At 52.0% G+C, this 26,587-nt stretch overlaps 3 protein-coding genes across 17 annotated transcripts in view; 1 reads left to right on the forward strand and 2 right to left on the reverse strand.

Annotated features, from left to right (window-relative positions):
* Positions 1-39: 39 nt before the first annotated feature.
* On the forward strand, positions 40-18,471 carry camta2 (calmodulin binding transcription activator 2). Of its 14 annotated transcripts, none has more exons than XM_046380729.1 (27): positions 40-71; positions 1,835-1,926; positions 2,187-2,290; positions 3,064-3,131; positions 3,217-3,352; positions 3,507-3,578; positions 3,765-3,912; positions 3,991-4,119; positions 4,224-4,431; positions 4,513-5,527; positions 5,697-6,302; positions 6,772-6,898; positions 7,027-7,161; positions 10,428-10,603; positions 11,732-11,919; positions 12,036-12,114; positions 12,398-12,644; positions 12,726-12,959; positions 13,038-13,261; positions 13,742-13,923; positions 14,003-14,207; positions 14,363-14,434; positions 14,556-14,576; positions 15,723-15,916; positions 16,242-16,316; positions 16,428-16,529; positions 16,562-18,471. In XM_046380729.1, exons 1-26 carry the CDS (start codon positions 55-57, stop codon positions 16,480-16,482), a joined length of 4,809 nt encoding a protein of 1,602 aa, XP_046236685.1. In that variant the 5' UTR covers positions 40-54; the 3' UTR covers positions 16,483-16,529; positions 16,562-18,471. The 14 variants fall into 14 exon arrangements, with proteins under 14 accessions (XP_046236685.1, XP_046236684.1, XP_046236686.1 ...); XM_046380741.1 differs by lacking the exon at positions 40-71 and adding exons at positions 411-537; positions 651-703 and having other exon boundaries at positions 16,428-18,471; XM_046380736.1 differs by lacking the exon at positions 40-71 and adding exons at positions 514-703; positions 1,584-1,691 and having other exon boundaries at positions 1,778-1,926; positions 16,428-18,471.
* A 178-nt stretch (positions 18,472-18,649) lies between these two features.
* Positions 18,650-24,983, reverse strand: eno3 (enolase 3, (beta, muscle)). 2 transcript variants are annotated; one of them, XM_046380763.1, is made up of 14 exons: positions 24,849-24,983; positions 21,970-22,059; positions 21,627-21,722; positions 21,455-21,513; positions 21,173-21,242; positions 20,947-21,080; positions 20,737-20,853; positions 20,545-20,650; positions 19,973-20,170; positions 19,628-19,704; positions 19,410-19,534; positions 19,162-19,270; positions 19,017-19,075; positions 18,650-18,906 (listed from the first exon to the last, which is right to left on the reverse strand). In XM_046380763.1, exons 2-14 carry the CDS (start codon positions 22,052-22,054, stop codon positions 18,837-18,839), a joined length of 1,305 nt encoding a protein of 434 aa, XP_046236719.1. In that variant the 5' UTR covers positions 22,055-22,059; positions 24,849-24,983; the 3' UTR covers positions 18,650-18,836. The 2 variants fall into 2 exon arrangements, with proteins under 2 accessions (XP_046236719.1, XP_046236718.1); XM_046380762.1 differs by having other exon boundaries at positions 21,970-22,055; positions 24,849-24,969.
* Positions 24,984-26,217: 1,234 nt separating this feature from the next.
* pfn1 (profilin 1) overlaps positions 26,218-26,587 on the reverse strand; it is a 3,633-nt gene continuing 3,263 nt past the window's right edge. The window contains exon 4 of the mRNA XM_046380787.1: positions 26,218-26,500. Coding sequence (XP_046236743.1) covers positions 26,403-26,500 — 98 coding nt within the window. The 3' untranslated portion in view covers positions 26,218-26,402. The remainder of the gene's footprint in view (positions 26,501-26,587) is intronic.

Genomic DNA, 26,587 nt, shown 5'->3' on the forward strand with positions numbered 1-26,587 from the left:
AGACAAAGATGAACCTGTGAAGACTTTGTGAAGCGTCTCCATGCAGACCTCCTGATGAACGTGGTCATCAGGTAAACGTCCAGACGAAACATGGTGGCTCCATCACGCTCCCTGACGTCCTTTAATCAAGTGTGTTCAGGTTTATTCGGTTCGACGTCTCCAGCTTTCTGAACTCTGTAAGTCTTAGAGTCTTGAAGGACACCTGATCAGAATGTGAGACCTGGTGAAGTGAAGGAAACTGGACCTGAGAAAAGTTTCTCCTTCCTTCACTGAAAGCAGTTCAAGTGTCACGTGGTTCCGTGCGCTCTGTTCGTCGTTCTGATTGGACATTTCGAGTCAGCTGTTCCCGTCGAAACGCAGATTAGTCAGATTATCATCCCGATTTGTTCCATGTGAGGTAACCTGACCACATCAGCTCCAGCGCCGTGTGAAGTAAAGTTAACAAGCCCACCTGGACTGTGGTCAGGTGGGTCAGGTGCGTCAGGTGGGTTAACGTGGTTGTTTCTGATCCTCTGCAGCTTGCGGCCTCTGCAGCCGGTTTGTGTCCGCCTCTTGTCACTCAGTGAAACTCATCAAATCCTCAGAAACCACACAATGATTCAGTTGAATTAATATCTCAATATTATATACCGCGCGCGCCTCCCACGTAGCTACGCGGTGACGTCACAGAGAGAGAAGATGGCGGCTGTGCTGAAGGCGGAAGGTAAAGGAGCTTTAACACACTGTTTTCCCTCTGAGCACGTCCTGTCCGGCCCTGTGTGCTCGCACTCGGGTCGTTTTATTTCACATTACATGTGCAGGGTTTAGTGGCGGCTGGCTGCCCGGGGTTATCAGCCTCCAGCCCGGAGGTGAAGCCCTGCAGCTCGGCTTTCGGAGGTGTTTGATCACTGCTGATGGTCACCTGTGTAGCTGGCGTTAGCTTAGCCGGCTAGCCGAGCAGCTAAACAACTACACATCAGTTGTATTTATTCACCAATGAATTCGTGTTTCTCGCACGTTTGGTGTCAGTTAACAGTGAGGGTGTGAATGTCAGTGTGTTAAAACACTTTGTCGCGTTGACTGATTTTGTGGTGACGGGAAACAGAAGCGCCTCAGCGTTAGCTTTGAGCTTAGCTGGTTAGCGGGTCGGGAGCAGCTGAGCTCCTGAAGGAGCTCCGGGAGTCCGCACAGCAGCCAGGCGAGTCCACGGTCTGAGGCTGGCCTCGGGGACAGGAAGGAGTGAGTGTGTGTGTGTGTGTGTGTGTGTGTTTCTGTGTGTGAGAGACCCGGAGAAGTGCAGTCCGCGCTGTGTTGTTCTCACTGCTCATTATGCAGTTTTGGTGCACGTCAGGTGTGTAATTGGAGTACACACACACACACACACTGAAAAAGATGAGTGTATAAACTGTAAATGTTATGTCAGTCACTCACACACACACACACACACTGCACAGACTGAGACACACAGTCAGCTACACACTGTCTCCATTTAAAGTAGGTGCAGATCCAACTGTTGCTAGGCAACAGGGAGCTACGGAGGCTGTGTGTGTGCAGTTAGCAGCTTGGATTTCAGGTGTGTGTGAGGTGCTGGTGTCCTGTTGCAGACGGTGGGCCTGCATGCTGCGTACCACATGACTGATGATGTCCTAACGCTGTCCACACTGAGGAGCACTCGGGTCACGTGACCTAACCCACAGCCTCACTGGTCTGAGGTCAGCATTTTGGGGTGGTTTGTCCAGGAAAGTCACGATGCAGACGGAGAAACTGCTGCTTATACATCCTGGTATTTCTCATGCAGGACACGCTGCACACTGAAGTCTCCTCTTTGTGTGTGTGTGTGTGTGTGTGCGTGCAGCGGGGCAGTGCGGGCGGCTGTGCATTGTGTGAGACTCATTCTGCATGGACTCGTCGCCATGAGCAACAAGGAGATGGTATCCACGGAGACAGGTGAGTCTGACATCACACCTGCACATAGACAGGCCCAGCTCTGTTGCTGTGGTGACCAGCTGTTGTTGTTGCTGACGTCACCTCAGAGGTGATGTGATGGTGTAAAATAAAGAACGTGCAGCGTTGGCTGCTCAGTGTGTCACTTCCTGTCACCTGGTCCTGCTGCCCACCACCGTGTGAGCTCATGTGGTGAGATGAGGAGGCTTCGGGGACAGCAGGCAGAAGTGGACTCGTGGTGAAACGTGTGTCTCTGTGTTTAGAGAACAGAGGACAGAGGAAGGTGTTCCTCCCTAACAAGCTGTTGGAGTGTCTCCCTCGTTTGTCCGGTCTGCCCAACGAGCGGCTCAGGTGGAACACGAATGAGGTAAAAGACCGTTTAATCACCTGCTGTTTCATCTCCACAGTCGCTCAGATCAAACACAAAGCTCTGAATAGCCGAAACGATCCTGTCGTCGTGGCTGTCGAAATGGGAAAGAATTAAATAACTCAAAACGCACACACACACACACACACACACACAGTTGTATGAACAGCTGGTTAAAAGCTGTGGGCGTATAGCCATTCTGTAAACTTTGTTCTTCACAGGTGTTTGTTTATTAATTAAATTAATTTTTAATTAATTAAATTAAAGTGACATATTTTGTCATTGGAGGGAACTCACTCCAACGAAATTTGTTCTCTGCATTTAACCCACCCAAGTGACGTGCACACACACACAGCAAACCCGGGGCAGTGGGCGACCGCGTGCAGCGCCTGGGGAGCAGTGGGGGTTAGGTACCTTGCTCAAGGGTACCTCAGACATGGACACCGGGACGGGGAATCGAACCAGCGATCCACCGGTTACGGGGCCGACACCCTAACCGCTGATCCACGATTGCCCTATTGCCCTATTAAGTGATGATTGTGCCAGTAAAGGCTTTCAGTACACTGAAAGAGACCACATGGAAAAGCGTCTTTCTGAGTGCATTTTAATATTTCTCTCAGCAAACTGAAGGTTGTTCTTCTAGAAGACACCTTTCCTCTTTTTTCCCATTTGCTTTTGCTCTTTTGTCCCTCGTGTGACTCCGTACCAACTGAGTGATGATTTGTGAAGTGCAGAGACTGAACCTCTCTGTGTTTGCCTGTTGGTCTTTGCAGGAAATCGCTTCTTACCTGATATCATTTGACAGACATGACGAGTGGCTCTCCTGCACCCTGAAAACCAGGTACTCACTGTGAAGCCTGGCAGACAAAGCTGAGGGCGTGCAGCCCGAGTCACACCAGTTACATTGCGGTGTTTTGTGTTTCCAGGCCAAAGAACGGCAGCATCATCCTGTACAACAGGAAGAAGGTGAAGTACAGGAAAGACGGATACTGCTGGAAGAAAAGGAAGGATGGAAAAACGACGAGAGAGGACCACATGAAGCTGAAGGTCCAGGGCATGGAGGTCAGCAGCAGCCTGAAGTGCGCCCCCTGCAGGCCCCTCACAGGGCCAGCAGTCAGAGCTGCTCGGGCAGCTTCACATCATCACACACACACTTCACAGTCAGTCTGTCATGTCGTCATGATGGCGGATTCTTCACTCTCATCTCTGTTTGCAGTGCCTGTATGGCTGCTACGTCCATTCCTCCATAGTGCCGACATTCCACAGACGATGCTACTGGCTGCTTCAGGTCAGCACTCAGCCTCACCTTAAACCAAGTCTTCACCCTAAAACTTATTCATGTCCCCATGGGGACTTTTGTATTTTGTCCCTATAAGGTAGGTGAGTCCCCACGTGTAGCTGTGCAAACAGGTTTTTGTCCCCATGAGATCATAAAAACACACGCACATCAGTCATCAGCATCTGTGTGTGACAGAACCCGGACATCGTGCTGGTCCACTACCTGAACGTGCCATCCCTGGAGGATTCTGGGAAATGCAGTCCGCTCCTGTGCACAGTGCCCGACCGCCATGACAGCGTGAGGTGGAGCCGAGACGACCTGCTGAACCAGCTGAAGCCCATGTGTAAGACCCACGCACACACCTGCAGCGTCTCCTGCTGTTAGCATGCAGCACCCGTGTGCTAACTGCAGTGTTTCTCAGTCCACAGCATGAAGTGTTCGGTGGCTTCGGGAGATTTCAGCATCGAGGATTTGGTTCAGCACATCCTCGACCGGCAGAGAACCAAACCACAGCCGCGCACACACGCCTGCCTCTGCAACACTGCCCAGGGTGAGGCATGACTGTGTGACATCACTGTGACATCACTGTGTGACATCACTGAGTTGAGCTGACAGCCTGATTGTGTGTGTATATGTGTGTATGTGTGCGTGCAGTATCTTCAGGGATGAACATTCCCCACCGCTGTAACAGCACCAAGCATCGCATCATCTCCCCCAAACTGCCTCCCTCATGCAGACCCTCCCCCGCCTCCCTGCCCTGTGAGGTGGGGGAGGCAGGGAGAGGAGGGGGGGGCGGAGAAGTCAACCTGCCCCACCTGCAGCCTCAAAGCAGCCCCGTGCCGTCTCCCTGCCCCTCGTCCACGTAAGTCAGCCTCGCTGAGCAGAGACGTACGGCAGGCCGGAGGGGACATTTCATCCTCACTTCTCTCTCTGTGTTCTGCAGCTCCGCCTCGTCTCCCCCGCAGCCTCACAGGGCCTCCATCGCCATGGCCAACCACGGCAACGGCTTTTTTGACCACCGTACCAACCTGGCCACGGTGGCGCTGCCCCAGAATGCGGTGATCGTCATGGCAACGACCACCGCCATCGCGGGAGGGAGAGGGGAAGGAGGAGGAGGTGGGGCCAGAGGAGAGGAGGCGGGGCCAGGACGGAGCCTGTCACTCACCCGCTCCGGCCAGTTGCTGCTCTCCCCTGCCCTCCCCCCTGCTGCTGTCAAGCCCGCCTCCCCTTCACATCCCTCCTCCTCCTCCTCACCCACTCCCCCTTCACTCCCTCCCCCTCCCTCTGTCCAGGCACCATCAGTGGCCACCCTCTCCCTCACCCTCCTCCCCTCCCCCGTCATTGGCGGCCTGCTCCTCACCCCTTCCTCCTCCAACACCTCGTCGTCTATCTGTTCCCCTGCTCCTGCTGCCGTCACCTCCCCTCCCTCTCCTCCTTCCTCGCCCTCACCACCCCCGCTTCCCTCATCCCCTCTGCCAGCGTTTGACCCCGACTCCTTCCTCAACTCCCCCAAACAGGGTCAGACGTATGGTGGCCCACCTCCTCCCTCCTCCTCAACCCCTGTTCTCTGTTCCTCCTCCCCCCTCTCTCCCCCATCCCTTGCGCTCTCTCTCTCCCCCACCTCGACCCCTCCTTCCTCCGTGTCTCCCCCCTCCTCTCTCTCCTCCTCCTCTGAGGCAGAGAGGCGAGACTCTGCTCTCCCTCGGTCCTCATCCTCGTCTTCCCCCTCTCCACCCTCATCCTCCCTCCCCCCCTCCCTCTCCCTGTCTCCCTCCTCTGTGGCCCCGTCCCTCCTCCCCCTCTGCCTGGAGCTGGGAGCTCTGGGGGAGGCAGCAGCAGTGAGAGGGGAGGAGGAGGAGGTGGCAGTCGATGAAGAGGAGGTGAAGGAGAGGAGAGGAGATGATGATGATGATGATGATGAAAGCAGGGCTCCTCCCACCAAGCTGGCTCTGCTGCAGGTGAGACTCAGAGGTCCAGTCTGTGGTTCACTCCGGTCTGATTAGTTTGAGACTTGAGACTGACGATACGAAAGCAGAACGGAGAACAACATGGAGTTGATCTCCTCATGCTGTTGGCTAAATGTGACCATCACTTTTGTCGCTCTTTTCTTATTTTTGTGTCATTCAGACAAGCCACGCCCCCTCCAGCTCATCTCCGCACCAGCAAACAGGAAGTAGTGCTGCTTCGCTGCTCTTAGTTTGTCAGGACTCAGTAAGCCAACCCGTTCAGTCAACAAATCAGCCCCTGCCTCTGGTGCAGAGTCAGCCAATGTTTGCTAATGCTAAAGCTAACGTGGCGTCTGACACTGCTGTCAGCTCCACTCCTGCTGTTGTCGCCATGGATACCACTCATCTAGTGACGCCTCCAGTCCAGGTGAAGGAGGAGAGTAGACGGAACTACGAGTCAGAGGACGCCTGCATGGACACACACCTGGAGGAGGAGGCGGCGGAGCCCTGCGAGCGGGGAGGGGAGGAGCTCGACATCTCCTTCGACAGCCAGTTTCCTGACCTCATCTCGGACCTCATCACAGAGGAGGCCCATCCTGTCACAGCTCGGCCCGCCGCTGTAGCCGCACCGAACCCAGCCGTGTTCCCTACGGGGGTCCGCTATGTGGTGCCCCCCCAGCCTTCACCCTCTTCTTCCTTCCTCCCCTTTCCTCACCCGCTGCCCTCCTCCTCCTCACACCGTCTCGCCTCCATCACCGACTTCTCCCCAGAGTGGTCGTACCCCGAGGTAACCAATCAGGATTTTCAGTTGACTGAAAAAAGAAGTAGAAAACATTGGGTGACGTTTGGCAACATTTCATGAAACAAAGAAAAAGCTGTTTGTCGCTGCAGTGTGTGTGTTTGTCCACAAGGGGGAGACGCAGTCTAACTGCTGAGTCAGGAAGACACGACTCCATCCTGAGCGTTAAAATTTACCGCTCAAACTGAACCTGATAATCATGTGGCACAGGTTTTAGCTAGCTTTTATGTTTAAACTGTCACATGTTAAATGTTTTGTCAACAAAACCCAGAGAGCTGATTTAAATCAGGAACTGCCCGACCACAGAAGAAGAGATCACCAATCAGATCACCGGTGAACGTCCTGATTGGTGCAGGAACACTTAGGATGAAGTCACTTTTTAGTCAAAGCCACCTGAATCCTCCATGAAACATCAGCTTCTCTTTCTGTGTGTGTGTGTGTGTGTGTGTGTGATCAGGGTGGTGTGAAGGTATTGATCACAGGACCGTGGACTGAGCTGTCAGGTCGGTACTCGTGTGTTTTCGACCAGAGCACCGTGCCTGCTTCGCTGATCCAACCAGGAGTGCTGCGCTGCTACTGTCCAGGTACACGCACACACACACACACACACACAGGACTTTTGTCTAGTCTGAGTCCGTCTCACCTGTGATGACCAGCAGGTGAGTGTGACAGAAACATGTGGACCTGATGGACCGTGTCTCCTCTCTGTCAGCCCACGAGGCCGGTCTGGTGTGTCTGCAGGTCCTGGAGTCCGGAGGTTCCGTCTCCTCTTCAGTCCTGTTCGAGTACCGAGCGAGGAACGCCAGCTCCCTGCCCAGCTCTCAGCTCGACTGGCTCTCATTGGACGGTCAGATTCAGCTCCTGCACCTGTCACACGACTCGCTGTCAGTCTGATCCAGTAAAACACCAAGTGAACCACGAGAGAGCGTCAGCGAAACAGTCGCCTGTGCTGAGTCAGCCACATCAGGGTTCATGAGCAAGACAAGATATTAGCACACACACACACACGCACACACACACACACACACACCATCGGCCTCCTCTTCAGTTCTACTGGTGTTCAGCAGAAGGTCGTCAGTGGAGCAGCTTTTCTCTCTGTGAGGATGCTAGCAGCTAGCAGAGGCTAACATTAGCTGGCTGGGTGAGAGACAGACAGAGACAACGACTGAGGTGCATAACAAGCGCTAACAGAGTTTTGCGGTGACGATGACAGAGTGTGAACAGAAATGATTTTGACAGAAGTCGCGGTCCGGTCGTCATTATGATGTAGAAATATAACAGGTGGTCATAACGCGACCCCCCACAGCAGAGACAGAGGGAGGACAGAGACAGCTGTCCTCCCTCTGTCTCTGTCAGTGATGGATGTGGTGGAGCTGCTTTCCACTGTCATCACCTGGAAACACGCCGTCAACAGGACTATTTCTGTCTGCAGCTCACACAGACAGACGGACGGACAGACAGACAGACGGTCTTTGTGCTCGGGTATTTCCATGCTTTCTGTTGAAATGAGGCCGTGTCCACCTGTGACAGGTGTTTCATTTCAGCAGTTTTAAAGGAACAGTTCCCAGTTTAGAGCTGATCCCGCTATCATGTGAGACACGGAGGACAAAATCCACAGTCCTCCGTCTGTTCAGAGGTTTATCTCAGGTGAATATGAGTCAGATGGAGTGGACATGTCCCACAGTCTGAACTGCCTCTGTGTCTGTAACGCACAGCAGAGACAGGCAGGACTAATGCCAGTCAGTCTGCAGCTTAGAGGACAAAGACGAGTGTCAGTGAGGGACACCGAAGCTGTGAACTTGTTTCCTTCTGAAGCTGAAGAAACCTGAAGTCAGGTATGTGGTTCAGAACGCACATGAAGACGGTCTGCAGACGACGGAGACGCCACTCGAGGTGGTGGACGGTTGCACTCCTGTTCATCCATGTGGAATCAATAGCGTGATCATTTTTGTGATCACATGATCCTGCCCAGCCTGTTACAGTCCAGGTCAGAGAACTCGCTCTGACTGCACACAGGTGGGCCAGGTGTGAGCGGCAGAGGGGCTGCTGGGACGACGACATCATCACCTGACACCTTTCACACCTTCTCTTCCTTCATGTTGTCATCCGGTCCTCCTGTGTGTCTCAGCTGTCTCGCTCTGTGGTTTCATGTTGGGGGTTTTGGGCTGAGAGCCAGGAATGTGACCCAGCTGCTGCTCTCCCCCTCCCTCCCTCACTGTGGGTTTCCCAGCATGCCTTGCTGCGGTGTTTGGACCTCGCTGCTCTCTCTCTTTAAGTGGTTGATCCTGACTCGGCTGCTCAGTCTGCTTACAGCGAGTGTGACTTCATTTAGTGTGTGTGTGTGTGTGTGTCTCATCAGCTCGTCCTCACTCCAGTGTGTGTGTGTGTGTGTTAAACTTGTCCCATGACATCATAACTCCTCACCTGTGCTCACACACGTCTGTGACACGCAGACGGACAGACGATGGACGACACACAGCAGCAGGATGGAGTCGGTAGGACGACACTCGGCGTGTGTGTTTCTGTAGTGGTTGTCATGGTTACATGGCTGCCCAGTTACCACAGTAACCGCAGGACTTTTTAAAAAATTGTTTCATTTATTTTATGATTGTGGGAAGTGGTCCAGGATGTGCTTGATCAGGTCGTATTGATCAGGACAAACCAATCAGAAGTTGTGGTTTTGTGCTGTTTTTAGCTTTGATGTTTTTTATCAGTTTGATGACGAGTTTTTATTTCTGTTTTGGAAGTCTGTTTAAGCTTAAGTTTTATTGCTTAAGTCCAGTTTTTTTGTTTGTGTTGACTAAAATGGTTGAAGCTTTAGTGAACCCAGGTGACCTTGACTGTGATTGGTGGGTTTGTGTTGGACAGTCGGCTGCACGGTCAGTCAGACGCTTCAGGCGGACTCATCAGCGTGAGGTTTCTGTTGTGTGTTTAGTGGAACCAGAGGAGCAGCGGAGCTTTTAGGGGAACATGTTGAGGTGCTTCAGTGTGGGGTCATGTGACTGAAGGTGTGGAGACGTCCACAGAGGACGTGCAGGTGGGCTGAGCAGCTGTTGCTTTTATCTGGTTTCATGTGCTGCTGACATCTCAAATGAACTGGTGAGTTGATGAGTGGATGAACTGAAGTCTGGGCCTTCAGAGGACGTCTGCTGGACGCTGCATTCTGCTTCAGACCTCAGACTGATCAGGGAGCAGCTGCGACTCGGCTCACTGATGTTCCCTGATCATTCTGATCAGTTTGAGGTCTGATTGATCAGACTGATCAGGGATCAGCTGCGACTCGGCTCACTGATGTTCTCACAGTCTCTTGTTGTGTTGGAACTGACTGACTGCGAGTCTCTTTGGGCTCTGATTTGCACTTACTTTTCAACATTAGACCGAATTACTCAGAGATCAATCGAAAGAATAATCAGCAACATAGTCGTGTGTGTCTGTGTCTGTGTCTGTGTGTGTGTCTGTGTGTGTGTGTGTGTGTGTGTGTGCAGGTCACAGTGTATCAGGCTATATTAGGGAGTCTGCTTTTATATCCCTCACACACAAACACACAGACTGTGCCAGGCGGCTGCACGATTGAAGTCAGTCGAGATAGTTTCCATTTGAGAGAGAGAGAGAGAGTGTGTGTGTGTGAGAGTGAGAGAGAGAGTGTGTGTGTGTGTGTGTGTGTGAGAGAGAGAGAGTGAGTGAGTGTGTGTGTTAAAGAGGCTCTCTTAAAACAGCTATTTAAGAGAGGAGTTTTCCGTTTGCCTCCTGGTTAGAGCTGTCAACACACACACACACACACACACACACACACACACGTTTATGCTGACCTCACTCAGGCATTTTTAAGCCAATCAGATCAGGGCTTGAGTGATGGATGTGCGGCTGATTGGTTGACTGCATGTTCTCTTTTTGAACATCACTGTAACACATCAGTTAAGGTTACCTGTTCTTACTGTGTCATTGATGATGTCACAGTGAGGTCATCAGACCACACATACAGTTTATCAAACACCCTCCTCCAGGTGTGTTCTGAGAGATGTAGGACCCCTGTCACTATGACATGACGACAGCAAAAAGGCCTTTACATCAGAAGTGAGAGGAGGTCTCACTCTGCCTGTTTTCTGTGTGCAGATAATCAGTTCAGGATGTCTATCCTGGAGCGGTTGGAGCAGATGGAGCGTAGGATGGCGGAGATGGCCGCCCGTGACAACAACAACAGCCAGCGACAACAGCAGCAGCAGCAGCAACAACATGGCAGCCAGCTGGCCACGCCTCCTCCTCCACCTCTGCCTGAGGACCATGAACAGGTGAGAATATCAAACACCTGTCAGTGTAGCGCAACACACACATCCTCCAGTAGAATCATCTCTAATGGTTTCAAAGCAGGACGCGCCGCCCAGCGTGCCGTGAAGAAGACCACAGCGTCAGAGATCTGGGATCTCGAGGTGCAGCCGGGCTCAGGAGCGTGTCGGGTTCGGAAACCTCAGGGTCTCTGCTTTGTGCTGCCGTTGGTCCGTGACCTTCAGCATGCTGGGGGTTTGTTGGGCCGTGAAGCGGCTGGACGAGAGTCAGCAGCTGTGAGTCTGAGGCCGTGGTGTCCTGCTGGAGGACTTTCAGTATCTGTGGTATGAAGGCAGAGGAGGTTTGGGGTTTGGTGCTGCTGGAAGGCAGAGCTTTGGGTTTCCCAGTCGATCTGCTGGTCAGTGATGGTCAGCACACAGGAAGGAGCCTGCTGAGCTGATAAACTGGCTAAGAAGAACAAATTAACCTGAATGGAAAATCTCTTTAAAACGTCTGTGCAGGCGCTGTGCCTCTCACACACTCCCTCTCTGATGTCATGGGACGTTTGGCAGATCAAGTCCTCGAGTTAAAATAGACTCGGTGTGACACAGAGAGACAGACAGAGAGACAGACGGAGCCTTTCAGTGCCAGGAGCTGAACAAAGATAAGAGTCCCGTCTGCCCAAACACACCAGGCAGTTCAGCCAGACCATCTCAGAACAACATGAAACCAAACCCTGAAGCAAAACCACCAGGCTGAGTCAGAACCGCACCGTGTCAAACATCAACAGCTGACATCTTTGAATTTGACTACAACAGTTGTTTGTAGTCAAATGAAAGTCAGGTTTGTGCTCGTGCAGTCCGGGGACAACATGATTACTGTGGAGAGTTAATGTTCCTGTGACTGTGTGTGTGTGTGTGTGAGTTCATGTCTCAGCCGAGCTGCTTCTTGTAGTGACACATGAACGCCACCAGGGGCATCAGCTGCAGTTCAAGTGTTGTTTAGGCTTGAAGGGTTTCTGTTCACCAATGTGCTTTTTATTTTGAAATGCCTACAGGAAGTGTCATCCAGGTTTAGCACAGGTGTCATCACTGTCACTACTGCTGGTGTCTCACTGCACTGCCTGTCTGTCTCTCTGTGTGTCTGCCTGTCAGTCCTCTCAGTGGTTCGAGAGGAGGATTGTGGGAGTGTGTGAGCGGATGATGAGGGGAGGACGATGGGGAGGAGGAGGAGGAGGAGGAGAGAGGCTTCATCACTCTGTCCGTCACCGTGGCATGACACTGCTGCACCTGGCTGCTGCACAGGGATACACACACCTGATACACACTCTGATCCACTGGAGGTGCGCGCACACACACACACACACACACACACACACACACACACACACACACACACACCTGATACACACTCTGATCCACTGCAGGCACATCTGACTGCAGGTGTTTTTTGTTGTAGGAGTGTTAACAGCGACAGTTTGGACTTGGAACAGGAAGTTGATCCTCTCAACATCGACCACTTCTCCTGCACCCCGCTGGTAACACACACATACACACACACACACACACACACACACACTGGGTTCAGTATGATTGGAGGTCTAACACTCCTCACACAGTCACATCCATGAAGGGTCCCATATGAGGACTGGTTTCAGGGGTCCTCAGTGGGCCTTTCATGGTCCTTTTGGTTGGTCCTTTCAGTTCTGTTGCCATGGTTACCTGCAGGTACATATACCTTGCTGAGCAGTGTTTGGGGTGTATCTGTTGTTGGTGTGATGACTCACACTCACCCACAGTTATGATGTTTGTGTGTTCCAGATGTGGGCGTGTGCTCTTGGCCACCAGAGGGCAGCGGAGCTCCTGTACAGCTGGAACAGCTCAGCTTTGGGGATCCCTGATTCGTTGGGACGCCTGCCGCTCGCCGTGGCTCGCTCCCGAGGACACACCCGCCTCGCCTCGGCGCTGGAGGAGCTGCACACACGCATCAGTGCCAGGGACACGCACACGCCGGCCACACCACAACTGCAGCTGCCCCCGTCTCCACTGTCCACCAGCCCAGACACAGGTAGCACACACCTGCTGATCTGAGGCTACTCAGTCATGTGATGTGATTCTAGCACTCTGATTGGCTGTCTCTCTTCTCCAGGCCTGAGCTCGTCCAGCAGCATCCCCTCCCCCAGTGACCCGTCCTCGCCCTCCCCGAGCTCCGCCTACTCCAGTGGCCCCGCCCCCATGGACACCTCCCCTTCCTCCCCTTCATCTCCTTCCTCATTGTCTTCCTCACTGCCTGTCTCCCCTCCCTCCCCCTCATCCCTCCCCCTCTCCTCCCTTCCTCCTGTGTCCATGTGGGGGGAGGAGCCTAACGCCGGGCTGAGCACAGGTAACACAGGTGATTTTCAGTAAGATGACTGCTTCCTGTGCGTCCCCTGTGCTCATCGTGTTTTGATCCCTCTGGCAGGTCTGAACCCTGGCGGTTCTAGAGACTCCCCTCTTTACCTCATGGACTACGAGAGCGCCTGTCCGCCCTCCATCGGCCACACACACATTTACCCACACACACACGCGGCTGGTGGGCAGCGGGCGCACATGGCGGCGGCGCTGGAGGAGCAGCTGCTGAGCTACAGCGAGAACGCAGAGAACGAAGGCGAGGAGGAGGAGTACCTGGAGGAGGAGGTGCTGCAGGTACGCACACACACTCAGCACCGTGAGTTTTCAACCAATCAGTGTTTGAGGTGTCCTCTCTGGGCCGCCGTAGAAGCACGGCGGACTCCGCCGGAGGAGCTGCTCCCCCTGTGGACTGAAAACAACACATTAGGTTCAGTTTCTGCCACTTGATCCCCCGAAATCCTACATGCTCAGATAGACTTTATTGATCCAGACTGGGACATCACAGATCCATCAAACTGTTCAGCTTCCAGCTGACACACACACGTTTTGATCGAACCTCTGAAGTGCTGTGACTTCATGTTCACGTTGCAGGAGTTGCAGTGTAAACTGAGTGCAGTCAACCCCACACTTCAGCACACGCACACACGCACACACGCACACACACACACGCACACACACACACACGCGCACACACACGCACACACACACACTCCAGATATTGTGTTATCCCTGATGTCAGGAGTTTTCCTGTTGCTATGGTTACCCACACAACAGGTAGACATGGCAACACTGGCAGAGCAAATCATTGAGGCGACCCCAGAGCGAATCAAACAGGAGGACTTCCCCAAGGGGGCGGAGTCACCGCTCAGAGAGAGACGGGACAACCCGGCCATACAGGACCCCTGGCTGGCCACATACCTGGACACGGTCGACGCCCACACACACTCCCCACCCAGGTAAGCTCTGCCTGAAGGAAGCCTTACACTGTGGTCCTCTGCAACTGATGCATCATGGGTATGATGTGTGCTCTCGCAGGCGGGTGTGCCCCCCGTCGCCCCTCAGTGCTCTGGCCCTCCAGAGGCTCCGCCCTCCGTCTTCTGCGGCGTGGGCCGAGTTCCTGAATGCCTCGGCCAATGGGAAGATGGAGAGAGACTTCGCCCTGCTGACGCTAACAGACGGAGAGCAGAGGGAGCTGTACGAGGCGGCGAGGATCATCCAGAACGCCTTCAGGAGATACAAGGTACACACACTCACACACACAGAGACACACACACAGACACGCACACGCACACACACTCACACTCACAGAAACACACACACACATACAGACACACTCACACACTCGGTGTGTCTGTACTTCAGCAGTGTGTGTTTCCTCTATGTGTGTGTGTGTAGGGTCGGAGGTTGAAGGAGCAGCAGGACATGGCTGCAGCCGTCATACAGAGATGCTACAGGAAGTACAAGCAGGTGTGTGTTAACGTGTGTGTGTGTGTGTGTGTGTGTGCGTGTTGGACTTTGCTGCTTGTCCTCCAGCTTCACTAACACTGAACTAACCTGCTGCGTCTCTTCACTCTCTCCCTCTGGCTAGCTAACATGGATAGCTCTGAAGGTAATATGGCTGACCAGTAGGTGTAGTGATGTGTGTGTGTGTGTGTGTGTGTGTGTGTGTGTGTGCGTGTGCGTGCGTGTGTGTGTGTGGACAGCAGCAGTCACACCTCAAACCTGTCGTTTCCTGTGATGTGAATCCTTTGCCTCTCTTTGACGAGCAGTTTACTGTCATGTGATCTGACTCGTTATGTTTCATGTGGCCAGAAGTATGTGGACAGCCGAATGTGTCTTATGTTTGATATTTATTGATGGTTTTATCTTAGTTTGTTCTGTACGCCCAGAGCTTTTTTTATATTCAATGTGTTTACATCATTTACTTGCTGTTTTGTTTACCGCAGTGTGGGTCTCAGGCTCACAGTTTCAGTCCTCTGTATGTGCTGGCCCTCAGTGGGCCCTCAGTGGCCCCTCAGTGGCCCTCAGTGGCCCCTCAGTGGCCCTTCCAGCCGTATCCACAGCTCTGCCCCGACACTGTGGGCCCTCTGAGTGGATCAGGGATCGAGTGTGTGCTGTCTGGCTGCTGTTCTTCTCATGCTGTAAAGTGAACAGAGTGACAGAATGGGTCAGGATCTTGAAACAGGATCAGGAGGTTTTCAGAATCAGCTTTATTTGTCAAGTACGTGTGACCGTACAAGGAGTTTGACTCCGGATTTTCTCTCTCCTGTGCACCGTACAAAATACAAAACAAAAAATAACAATAATAATAAAAAAAGTTGTGTACATGTAGTGCAAACAGTGCGATGGTTCATACAGTGGCAGGTGGATCACGGGGAGATCAGGGAGACAGTCTGGAGGAAGGAACTGGTTTTGTGTGTGGTGGTCTTGGCATACGGAGCTCTGTAGCGCCCACCAGAGGGAAGCAGATCAAACAGTTTGCGTGCAGGGTGGGAGGGGTCACAGACGACGGTTTGTCTCAGGATGCTGGTGGTCACAGTGAGGACATGCAGCAGATGGAGGTGTTGCGTCTGCTCTGTCCCCGTGTCTCCTTGTCTCCTTGTCTCCGTGTCTCCGTCTGCCTTGGCAGAGGACTGTCCACATACTTTTGTGCAGCTGGTGTCAGCGTTGGCTGACCAGAGATGCCAGTCAGTGGTGATGTATTGATCCACGATCGATTAGGTCAGACTGTTTCCTGTTGTCTTTGTCCCCTCAGTATGCGCTGTATAAGAAGATGACCCAGGCGGCCATCTTGATCCAGTCCAAGTTCAGGTCGTACTACGAGCAGAAACGTTTCCAGCAGAGCCGGCGAGCGGCGGTGCTCATCCAGCAGTACTACCGCAGCTACAAGGAGTACGAGAGGCTCAAACAGGCTCCGAGAGGCGCCGCCAGCCACAACCCCAAGATCAAGTAAGGACACAGTGATGTTCAGACAGGAAGTCAGGCGACACAGCGCCCCACAGTGGTCAGAGGAGGCTTCACAGGCCACATGTGCCCATCTGATGCTGTTTGTTTTACGTTTGAATTGCTGTTGATCAGGTTGCTGCTTTGTGAATGTTATGCTCATAATAAATCAAAGTGTGAGTTAGAAAGCAGTTTTTAAGTTTCGTCAGACTCCAGAAACTGTCCAGCTGTGCTCATGAGGTCCATGTGTCAATAAGGAAATATTGATCAGTGATCGTCCAACACTGAACGATGGCCATCGACTGATCGATGTGGATTTTGTGCCAATCAGGGGGTCCTTCCTGACGAAGAAACAGGACCAGGCAGCGAGGAAGATCATGAGGTTCCTGAGACGCTGCAGACACAGGTCTCACACACGCACACGCACACGCACACACACACGCGCGCACACACACACACACACACACGCGGCTCACTGGATGAGGTGTTCATGGAGCCTTGTGTTGTTTCTCTGCAGGATAAAAGAGCTGAAGCAGACGAGGGAGCTGGAGAGGAGAGGACTGACCACTTAAACCACGTCTTCATTCACACCTCCTGTCATCTCCTGGGGGACAGACAGGCAGACAGGCAGGCAGACAGGCAGGCAGACAGACAGGCAGACAGACAGGCAGACAGACAGGCAGACGGTTGAGCTTCAGCAGGTCTTCTGTGAAGAGACGGAGACAAAGCAGACAGAGAGATGCCTTATCCTGCGCCAGCTCTGCTTTCTTCTGCTTCTGTTGATCTGTCCACCTGTCTGTCTGTCTGCCTGTCTGTCCATGTTGAATGTAGCTGTCTGTCTGCAGCTTTAAGAGCTCCATTTAGAAACGTCACAGCGTCCCTCAGCTCGGCCTTACAGGCTCCTCCTGCAGGTTTTTCTCAGTTTGACACACATGGACAACAGCTGCAGGACAAAAGACAAGCAGCTGTGAGACAGGCTGAACCTGCCCTCCAGAGGCATGCTGGGATACCTGACTGAAGCCAGAATCTGACACCTGACCCGGAGCTAACTCAGATAAGATAAAAATGTCATTCATTAGTTGTCACCCCTTCATGCATCACACGATTGAGCGAACACAAATCGTGAAGTCGCAGCGTTCACTTGCTCTCCTCTCAGTGTGTTTTGCAGCTCCAGGCTTGTGACACATTAAATCTGACCCTGACAAAACCACCTGAAAGCTGCACACATGCAAACTCAGAGCTGTTCTCATGTCGGTCTGGTGTGTGTGACGCAGGCTGAGAACGGCCTGTGGGGGTAAACCTCAGATCATCTCTCCTGGGAGGCACAGCTCAGGGCAAACAGGCCCAGGAGCAGAATTCCCAGAATTCATTGCTGTTTTCCTGCTGAGGTCAGGGGATGGAGTTCGACAGACTTCAAAATGTACATGAGTATAACAAAGCTACTTATATTTAAACACAGTCACATATAGAAACGTATATAAATATCTATATTCTAATGTTGGACTTTATAGATGCTATGGATGTTTATTTATTACAGCATGAACTGTTAGTGTGAGTGTACGAGTGTGTGTGTGTGTGTGTGCAGACTGTGAGGTCTTAAGGAACCCCCTCAGACCTCTGACAGACAAAACAAACCAATCAAAAACCGAGCTGCAGCTTTTGTCCAAAAGTCCAGTCAGAAGTCAAATTCATGTTCAGTTTACTTCAGTGTCACAGCACAGCTTCGCAGCTAGCTGGAGCAGCTAATGGTAGCCGCTAACAGAAGCGGCTAATGGTAGCAGCTCACCACAGCAGCTAACGGGGGCAGCTAACGGGAGCAGCTGAGGGTAGCAGCTAACCACAGCAGCTAACGGGGGCAGCTAACAGGAGCAGCTAATGGGGGCAGCTCACAGAAGTGGCTCATGGTAGCAGCTAACCACAGCAGCTAATGGGGGCAGCTAACGGTAGCAGCTAACCACAGCAGCTAACGGGAGCGACTAACGGGAGCTGCTAACAGCTAATTGCGCTCTCTCTGAATGCGGGCAGTTTGCCTAAACGTAAACAGTCTGATGTTGACCCCTGACAACTTTGTTTCTAATTCATCATATTAACGTGAGTCATTAAGGTCACATCACAAATGTGCTGATGGCGTCAGAGGTCAGACGGGGTTCCCTCCAAACTGTATTTTAAAATGTCGGTCAACTGTTCAGGACAGCAGCGACGGACGGTGCAGCAGCCACGACTGCACTTTGCTTCAAGCAGCACACAGTCTTTGTGTTTTCATGAAGTGTGCTTTTCATGGGCAAAGAAACGATGCCGTGCTGTTGTCATAGCAACCGTGGCGTCGAGGACCGAGCATGAGCTTTCCTTTACAGCGAGTTGTTTGACATGTTTGTCTTTGGCTTGTTTTCACTTTGAGCTGAGAGAAGAAACCTTCAGTAGTTCTTCTTCTTCTTCTTCTTCTTCTTCAGCTGTTGCAGTGAAGCTTTGCATGAGTTTGTATTTAATTGTTCTACAATTCAAAACCTTTCAAATGAAACACGTTATTCTACAAGTCAGATGAATAAATCAGCTGTTTGCTATTTGTCTCACCCGTGTTTCTGTTTGTCACACACGAGAAACGACGAGTCAGTACTCCCTCATCACCACAAGGTGGCGCTCCCTCCACACACACACACACACACACACACACACGCGTCTCCTCCACAGTTACCTCGCCTCACCTGCGTCACTCTGATCACACAGAACACGAGTCAGACGTGTTGTTCTTTAGTCTTTATTGTGTTTTATATAGAAAACATCGTTAGTGGAATTATATCTAGGAGGGCGGGGTCAAGGCCGCCATGACCTCTGAGCTCTCGCTCCCAGCTGTAGGAGGGAGGGGCTTCAGGGGTCATCGTTTGTCAGTCAGGTGTCACGACAACAGACAGGAAGTCAGGACAGAACTTCAGTTGACCTTTGGGTGGCGGAAGTTTTTCCCGGCAAACGTGGCCTTGTCTCCGAGCTCCTCCTCGATCCTGCAGGTCAGAGGTCAAAGGTCAGAGGTCAGTTCATCTCTGTGCTTTGTTATTAACTGCTGAAGTCAAACGAAGCAACTTTTACTTTGTAGACTGAAGGAAGTTCTCACCTCATCAGCTGGTTGTATTTGGCCAAACGCTCCGACCTGCAGGGGGCGCCGGTCTTAATCTGAGAGAGGGAGACAGGTGGTCAGTGAATCGAGTCAGCCGTTTTTGTAGTGATCAACCTGTCTGCCTGCCTGTCTGTCTGCCTACCTGTCCGGTGCACAGTCCGACCACCAGGTCAGAGATGAAGGTGTCTTCGGTCTCTCCGGAGCGATGGCTGACCATCACACCCCAACCGCTGCTCTGAGCCAGCTTACACCTGAGAGACAGACAGGGAGGGAGGGGGAGACGGGTGGAGACAGAAAGACAGGCAATGAGGAATTACAACTTGAATTTTAGTTCAAACATCACAAAAGAATCAGTTATTGGACAGTCGGGCAGACGGACGGCTGTCTTACGCCTGGATGGACTCGGTCACGGAGCCGATCTGGTTCACTTTGAGCAGCAGACAGTTGCAGGCCTTCTTGTCGACCGCCTGCTGGATCCTCTTGGGATTGGTCACCGTCAGGTCGTCTCCTACGATCTGATTGGTTGAAAACACACACAGTGACGTCACTGCAGTCGTCCTGAGGAGCGTGGCACCTGGTTCAGGTTTTGGTTCCTGGGTCTGACTCACCTGGATGTCCGTGGAGCCGGTGAACTTGGCCCAGTTATCCCAGTCGTCCTGGTCAAAGGGATCCTCAATGGACTGGACTGGAGACAGAGAGACAGATTGTTTCAGCGCTTTGCTGGCCTTTTGAAGGCGTCTGCGCCTCAGCTGAATGAAGTCCTGCTCTCCGTCAGGGTTTTGGGAGCCACTTGGTCATTTAGCTAAATTAATTCAGCTGGCTGTTATGATTTGTGTTACTGATGACCGTTAGACCTTTAAAGACACCAGTGACAGCCATCTTAATTCTAATCATCATGCACACGCGTGTCCTTCAGGACGTTCCTCTCCGCTCCGTCTTGTGTGTGTGGTTACCGGGGTAGTTCTTGATGAAGCTGCGGTACAGGTCTCCCAGCTTGTCTCCGGTGATGTGTCTGGACGGGTCGTCGGGGGACTTGAAGTCCAGGTCGTACTTGCCGCTGTGGTAGAACTCGGAGGCCGCCACGTCCATACCGATGATGATCTTGTCGGGGTAACCGGCCTTATCGATGGCCGACTTCAGCAGCTCCAGAGCTGTGCCGGGACAAACAAACGTGTTTCTGTTTCCTGTGCGCTCTCTCGCTGTTGTTTGATTTAAGAGAAGCTCTGTGACTTTCTACAGACGAGGATCAAGAAACTAGAATTCAGTTATCGTTGCTCGTTTACACTTCCTGTCACAGCAGGAGCTCAGGATAAGTAAACAGAGTGGAGCATCCCCGCTGTGCAGAAGATCTTGCATCTGATCTGAGTTAACCTGCAAGCAGCAGGTTAACTTACAGGATTTCCGCACTCGTTCATGACGAGGTGTGATGTCATAAAACCAGCAAACACACAATCGCACGTTAGCAGCTGTTGATCGTGACGTAAACACATCGACGCGCATCGGCTCAGACGGGACGACGTCTCACCCTCGTTGTTCTCCAGGATGTTGGGGGCGAAGCCTCCCTCGTCTCCCACGTTGGTGGCGTCTTTGCCGTACTTGGCTTTGATCACATTCTTCAGGTTGTGGTAGACCTGGAAACACACACACATCGCGACACGGTGAGACACTCCCGCAGCCGTTAGCACAGTGTGAGTATATGAAAAAGCTGCGGCGGCACCTCGGCTCCGATCCTCATGGCCTCGTGGAAGTTCGCGGCTCCAACCGGAAGGATCATGAACTCCTGCATGGCCAGCTTGTTCCCGGCGTGGCTTCCTCCATTGATGACATTAAATGCCTGCAGAGAAGAGGAGGAGACGTTCATGAGACACTGCGGTCACTCTTACTCAGGAGTCATTAAGAGGTGGACGTGGAAGCCCCTCCCACTCACAGGAACAGGAAGTATGACGTTTTTGTTTCCGGCAAGGTCGGCGATGTGGCGGTAGAGAGGAACTCCCTTCTCTGCTGCTCCGGCCTTACAGACGGCCAGCGACACACCCAGGATGGCGTTCGCTCCGAACTTAGCTGTACAGAGACGGACAGACAGACAGACAGACGGGTCAGACAGACAGATGAACAGACAGACGGGTCACACAGACAGACAGACAGCTCCTTACATTTGTTCTCAGTGCCGTCCAACTCCAACATGAACTTGTCGATTTTCTCTTGCTCAACAACGCTCAGTTTCTAGAGACAGACAGGCAGAGAGAGAGACAGGCAGGCAGAGAGACAGACAGGCAGAGAGACAGACAGACATCCTTTACCTTCATGGTCTCAAACAGACAAAAACAACATTCATGTGAGCATCGTAAACATGTCTGTGCGGAGTCTAAATGAGCTTCTGCCTCGTCGTGCAGCTGAATCAGTTCTTGTTTGACGTATTGATCGTCTGCTGATACCTTCTCGATCAGCTTGGGGGCGATGTCCTTGTTCACATGTTCCACAGCCTTCATGGTACCTGCGGGGAAAGACAACATGTGAGCTCCAGGCAGGTGTGAAGGTCACACGCCTGCTGATGACTCGGCCTCTGGGGGGATTCGAACCCTCAGCCTGTGACTGCCTTGCTCCTACCTTTGCCCAGGTAGCGGCTCTTGTCTCCATCGCGAAGCTCCAGAGCTTCATGGACTCCGGTCGATGCGCCGCTGGGAACTGCTGCCCTGAAAAGACCTGAGAGACAGACAGGTGGACCGACAGACAGGCAGAGTTGTTAGACTGCGTCCGGTCCCTGTGCTAAGCGAGACTCAGCACATCCTGGACCTCCAGGACACTCGCAGGTCAGACTGACACAGAACTTGACCCTTTTGTTAGCCAATCACTTTAACTTCCTGGTCCCCTTTAGCTCTCAGCAGCCATTCAGCCTAACTTTGTCGTTTCCTGAACTTTTCAAAGGCACACGAAGCTAACGGCTGCTCACCCTTGGCTGTCCACAGGTCCACCTCCACTGTGGGGTTTCCTCTGGAGTCCAGAATCTCCCGAGCGTGAATCTTGGTGATAGACATCCTGACTGACGGAGGGGAGACAGACAGACAGACAGACAGGTGGAGAGACAGGTGAGCTGGTTGAAGCGCAGACAACAGTAAAGTTCAGTTTGATCCACGTGGTCTAAAAATACTCGATTTAAAGTCCTGAATCCAACATGTTACTGCAGAACATCATGTTGCTGCCACACCAACAGGCTGCCAGAATCACCTGAAGCATGCTGGCCAATCAGAGGACAGTTAAGACAGGCAGACCACCAGAGGTCCCACCTGGTCTGACAGGGTCAACATTTGGGCTTAAACACAGCAAATGGACTCCACCACTAAAACTGCAAGGACAAAACCCTGATTCTGGGGCAGCCGTGGCCGAGAGGTTGGAGAAGCGGCTTGTGATCAGAGGGTCACCAGTTCGATTCCCCCACCAGAATCGACCCCCCCCCTCCATTAGCCAGCTGATGTGCCCTTGAGCAAGGCACTTAACCCCCCAATATGCTCCCCGGGCGCTTGGTGCTGCCCACTGCTCCTGTGTGTGTTTCACTGTGTGTAATTTGCCGGGTGTTGCATGTGTGTGTTCAACTAAGGATGGGTCAAATGCAGAAGACGAATTCAGTGTGTGTGTGTAAAAATATATATACTGTCAATAAAGTTATTCTTCTTCTTCTTCTGTCCTCAGAATGTGTCCTTCACTGAGTCCTCAGCAGCAGTAAAACGTGTCAGGAAAACGTTTGTACTTTGTGATGATGCTTTTCTAACGCGTCGCGTCCAGTCAGCTGACAGGAAACCAACGGGTGACCTTCAAATGAACATAACCAATCAGAACCAGACGATTAAACTACCAAGCTCACTGTGGGTGTGTGTGTGTGTGCTCAGTGTGTCAGACCTGCTGCAGAGATCCTGTGTAACGCCATAATGCCTCCGACCGGCCGTGTCCCCGGTCAGACACCACCCACCCCCTCCCACACAGCCAATCACAGAGCCTGACGCCTGACGGGCGGTCACTGGGACCAATGGGAGAGTGGGAGAGACCAATGGGAGAGTGGGAGAGACCAATGGGAGAGTGGGAGAGACCACTGTGTTGACAGAGGAGGGGGGAGTGGAGAGACGCTGTCTTCTGTTACTAATACGGCGTGTGGAAGCCGTTAACCTTTTCCCTGACCTTTCTGCAGAGGTCGTGACTTCCTGCCTGCTGTGATAGAGTTACCGCACACACATTTACACACGTACTCATGTTGGTGACATTTGAAGAGGTTACTCTGACATCAGCCTCTTCAGGGACTTCCTGTGTGCTGCACGTCACGGCTGAACCCGCAGCAGCAGCAGTGCTCACCTGTACCTCACAGGTACTCTCAAGTCCCACACAAAGTACCTCAGAGGTACTCTCAAGTACCACACAAAGTACCTCACAGGTACTCTCAAGTCCCACACAAAGTACCTCAGAGGTACTCTCAAGTCCCACACAAAGTACCTCACAGGTACTCTCAAGTACCACACAAAGTACTTCACAGGTACTCTCAAGTCCCACACAAAGTACACATCTGACACGTCTGTACTTCGTCTCACGTCAGACTCAGCACGTCACTGACAGGTGCAGCCGAACCCATCAGTCCAGTGATCAATAACTGATCAGCTGTATTGATGATGCTGACAGTTTGGATCAGCCTGAAGGACTGAGCATCCTGCTGTGGATCAGGACTGACGTGGTCTCAGTGGACTCTGAAGTCGTTGTCCTTCTCACAGCGAGTGGACACTCGTCTGTCTTCGCAATACTGCGGAGAGTACTGCTAAGAGTACTGCTAAGAGTACTGCTGAGAGTACTGCTTACACAACTACTGTTTGAACAGATTTCTTCAGAGCGTCCTTTATGTCTAAATCCGTTATGTAACCGTGTGTGTGTGTGTGTGTGTGTGTGTGTGTACTGATAGGTCAGACATGCCAGCAGAACAGCTGAGTGGTTGCAGTATACTTGAAACCACTTATGGCCTTTACAAAGACTCTGCTGTACACACACACACACACACACACACACAAAGTGAACACACTCCACAGCTGGACATACAAAACACTTCTGCTAGTACTGCTAGTACTACTGGAAAAGTACTGCTAAAACAACTTAAACTGGAATCCTACTTCTAAGAAATACTTCTACTGCTACTCTCAATAATACTGCTCCTGACACAGTTAATACCCACGTACTACTACACACTGAGACAGTAATACTGCAAACAGCACGACCACGTCTGGGATTTATGAGCTGATGGAGATACACCTGTCTGTCTCTCTCCCTGTCTGTCTGTCTCTCTCCATGTCTGCCTGTCTCTCTCCCTGTCTCCCTCTCTCCCTGTCTGTCTGTCTCTCTCCATGTCTGTCTGTCTGCCTGTCTGTCTGCCTGTCTGTCTGTCTGTCTGCCTGTCTCTCTCCCTGTCTCCCTCTCTCCCTGTCTGTCTGTCTGTCTCCCTGTCTGTCTGCCTGTCTCTCTCCCTGTCTCCCTCTCTCCCTGTCTGTCTGTCTGCCTGCCTGGACTTTGTGCTCCTGCAGCCTGTTTGTCAGATTTGGTTCGTTCGGCTCTCAGGGTTTTGACCTTCAGGTGGCTGAAAGTCGAGTCCCTGCAGGTGAAAACGAAATCCGATTTAACGGCCACATTCCAAACTCTGTGTGAAAACTCCTGCAAAGTGAAGTGGACCTTCAAAATAAAAGAGGGAAGTGAGTCACCAAGCTGGAGACAGTTTCAGAGCAGCACGAGGAACAAACAGGAAGCAGGTTGTCGGCTTAAAAGTCGACCAACCAGAGATGAGGACTCAGTCCCGCTTCAGCCTACCTGAGTGCTGCTGTCAGACAAGAGAGGAGGCGTCGTCTGTGGCCGTCTGTCCGTCCGTCTGACTGTCCGACTGAGGTGGAAAGTGTCCGCCTGCGGGGCTGCCGGGTTTTTATAGATGCTCCCTGAAAGGGGAGGAGGCGGGTGGAGAGGCAGGGACCGTCCTCAAAGGGCAGGACTGTGGGAAAACAGTGAATCTGTCCAGGTTCGAGTCCAGGTGTCCAGGTGTGCTGTCTGACACGCTGCTGTCTCCAACCTGTCCGGTTTCTGTTGTGTTGTTGTCCCATACTTTAGCTGCTGTGTGTTTATGTGTGTTTGCCTTCTGTTTCTTGTTGTTACTGGAACTGAACATCAGGAAACAAACACAAACGAGAATAAACTGTGAGGCTGCTGTCTCACTGCTGCACAGAGCAGATTCTGTGTCTCGTGTCTGTCTGTCCAGAGTCAGAGACACTTTATTGATCCCTGGGAGAAATATTAGAAGTATTACTGTAGATTCTGTGTTTCTGTCTGCGTGAACTAGTCTGACGGTCCCTAAGTCTGACAGAGAAGGTCAAAGTTCATCTAAAGGGGAAATGTGAGACTTTACCCTTTACACTCACCTTTAACTGTACACACACACACACACACTGTACACACACACACACACACACACACACACTGTATACACACACACACACACACTCTGCAGTCCGTCCGGGGTCCCTGTAGCCTTTACTGCAGCTAAATTTAACTGCACATGACCGCAGCCTTCTTACACACACTCCTTCATCTTCATCACTAACTCGGCTCTGATCGCACGCTTTGCAGTAAAATCCTCCTCTGAACAACCTGTCCTCTCAGTGTATTTGAAGTGTACTCTGTTGTATTTGTACCACAGAGTACAACGTGATGTGATGAAGTAACTACCACACAGCAGAAAACATCACAAAACACTGCAGTAGTTGTAGTGATACGAGTGTGGTGACAGGACTGCGACCACCAGGTGCATGCTGGGTATAGCTAACATGCTAAACGCTAACAGGCTAATTGTGGAGCCTGCAGCCTGGACGTCTGTGCTACCTTTAGTGATGTGTGTGTGTGACCTGAACTGCCACACCTGTCCCCACAAGACAGACGTGTCCCCACGAGACAGACGTGTCCCCGTAAGACAGACGTGTCCCCACGAGGCAGACGTGTCCCCCCATCGTCACTGCGGTGGTTTGACAATGAAACGGGCTCAAACACACACAGAAAAACTCGGACTGTTTTTAGGAATAAACGAGTTGGCCTTTTTATTTTACAGTGTGTGACTGGACAGAGAGCTGTGATTGGACAGTGTAAAAAATGTAACACTTGCTCACTGCTTCAAACACAAACCACATACATGGAATAAAACTTTAAACACTTTATTTATCCCTGATGGCAGACACATGTCTGGAAGGTCAAAATAATAATAAAAAAACAAACTAAAGCTCAGAACAGTGGCCATTTTCTTGAGTTGATACGCAGGGGGAGGCAGGAGGGTGGCAGCCATTTTGTTTGGTGGGTCCAGGAAAGGATGGCGGCCATCTTGTTTTACATGTTCGCGTCCCTCAGGTGCTTAACCACACCGTACACTTTGGTGGTCAGCTGGCCTCCGTTGGCCTCTTTAGTGCCCTGAGCAATGACTATAGCTGTTGACAGAGAGAGAGAGAGACAGAGACGGTGCAGTGAGACAGCTGGGAGAGACGACACAGACAAACATTCACTCATTTAAAGAC

This window comes from Scatophagus argus, chromosome 23 (genome assembly GCF_020382885.2).
Source record: "Scatophagus argus isolate fScaArg1 chromosome 23, fScaArg1.pri, whole genome shotgun sequence".
NCBI lineage: Eukaryota > Metazoa > Chordata > Actinopteri > Scatophagidae > Scatophagus > Scatophagus argus.

Excerpts from the sequence above, each read along its gene's own strand:
- camta2 (XM_046380728.1), top strand. Across the intron at positions 12,960-13,037 it reads TAACGCCGGGCTGAGCACAG|GTCTGAACCCTGGCGGTTCT; the intron begins GTAACACAGGTG and ends TCCCTCTGGCAG. Across the intron at positions 14,208-14,362 it reads ACGCCTTCAGGAGATACAAG|GGTCGGAGGTTGAAGGAGCA; the intron begins GTACACACACTC and ends GTGTGTGTGTAG.
- eno3 (XM_046380763.1), bottom strand. The coding sequence starts at position 22,054 with ATGTCTATCACCAAGATTCACGCTCGGGAGATTCTGGACTCCAGAGGA. Across the intron at positions 20,651-20,736 it reads CCATGAGGATCGGAGCCGAG|GTCTACCACAACCTGAAGAA; the intron begins GTGCCGCCGCAG and ends GTGTGTTTCCAG. Across the intron at positions 19,535-19,627 it reads CCGGCTCCACGGACATCCAG|ATCGTAGGAGACGACCTGAC; the intron begins GTGAGTCAGACC and ends TCAACCAATCAG.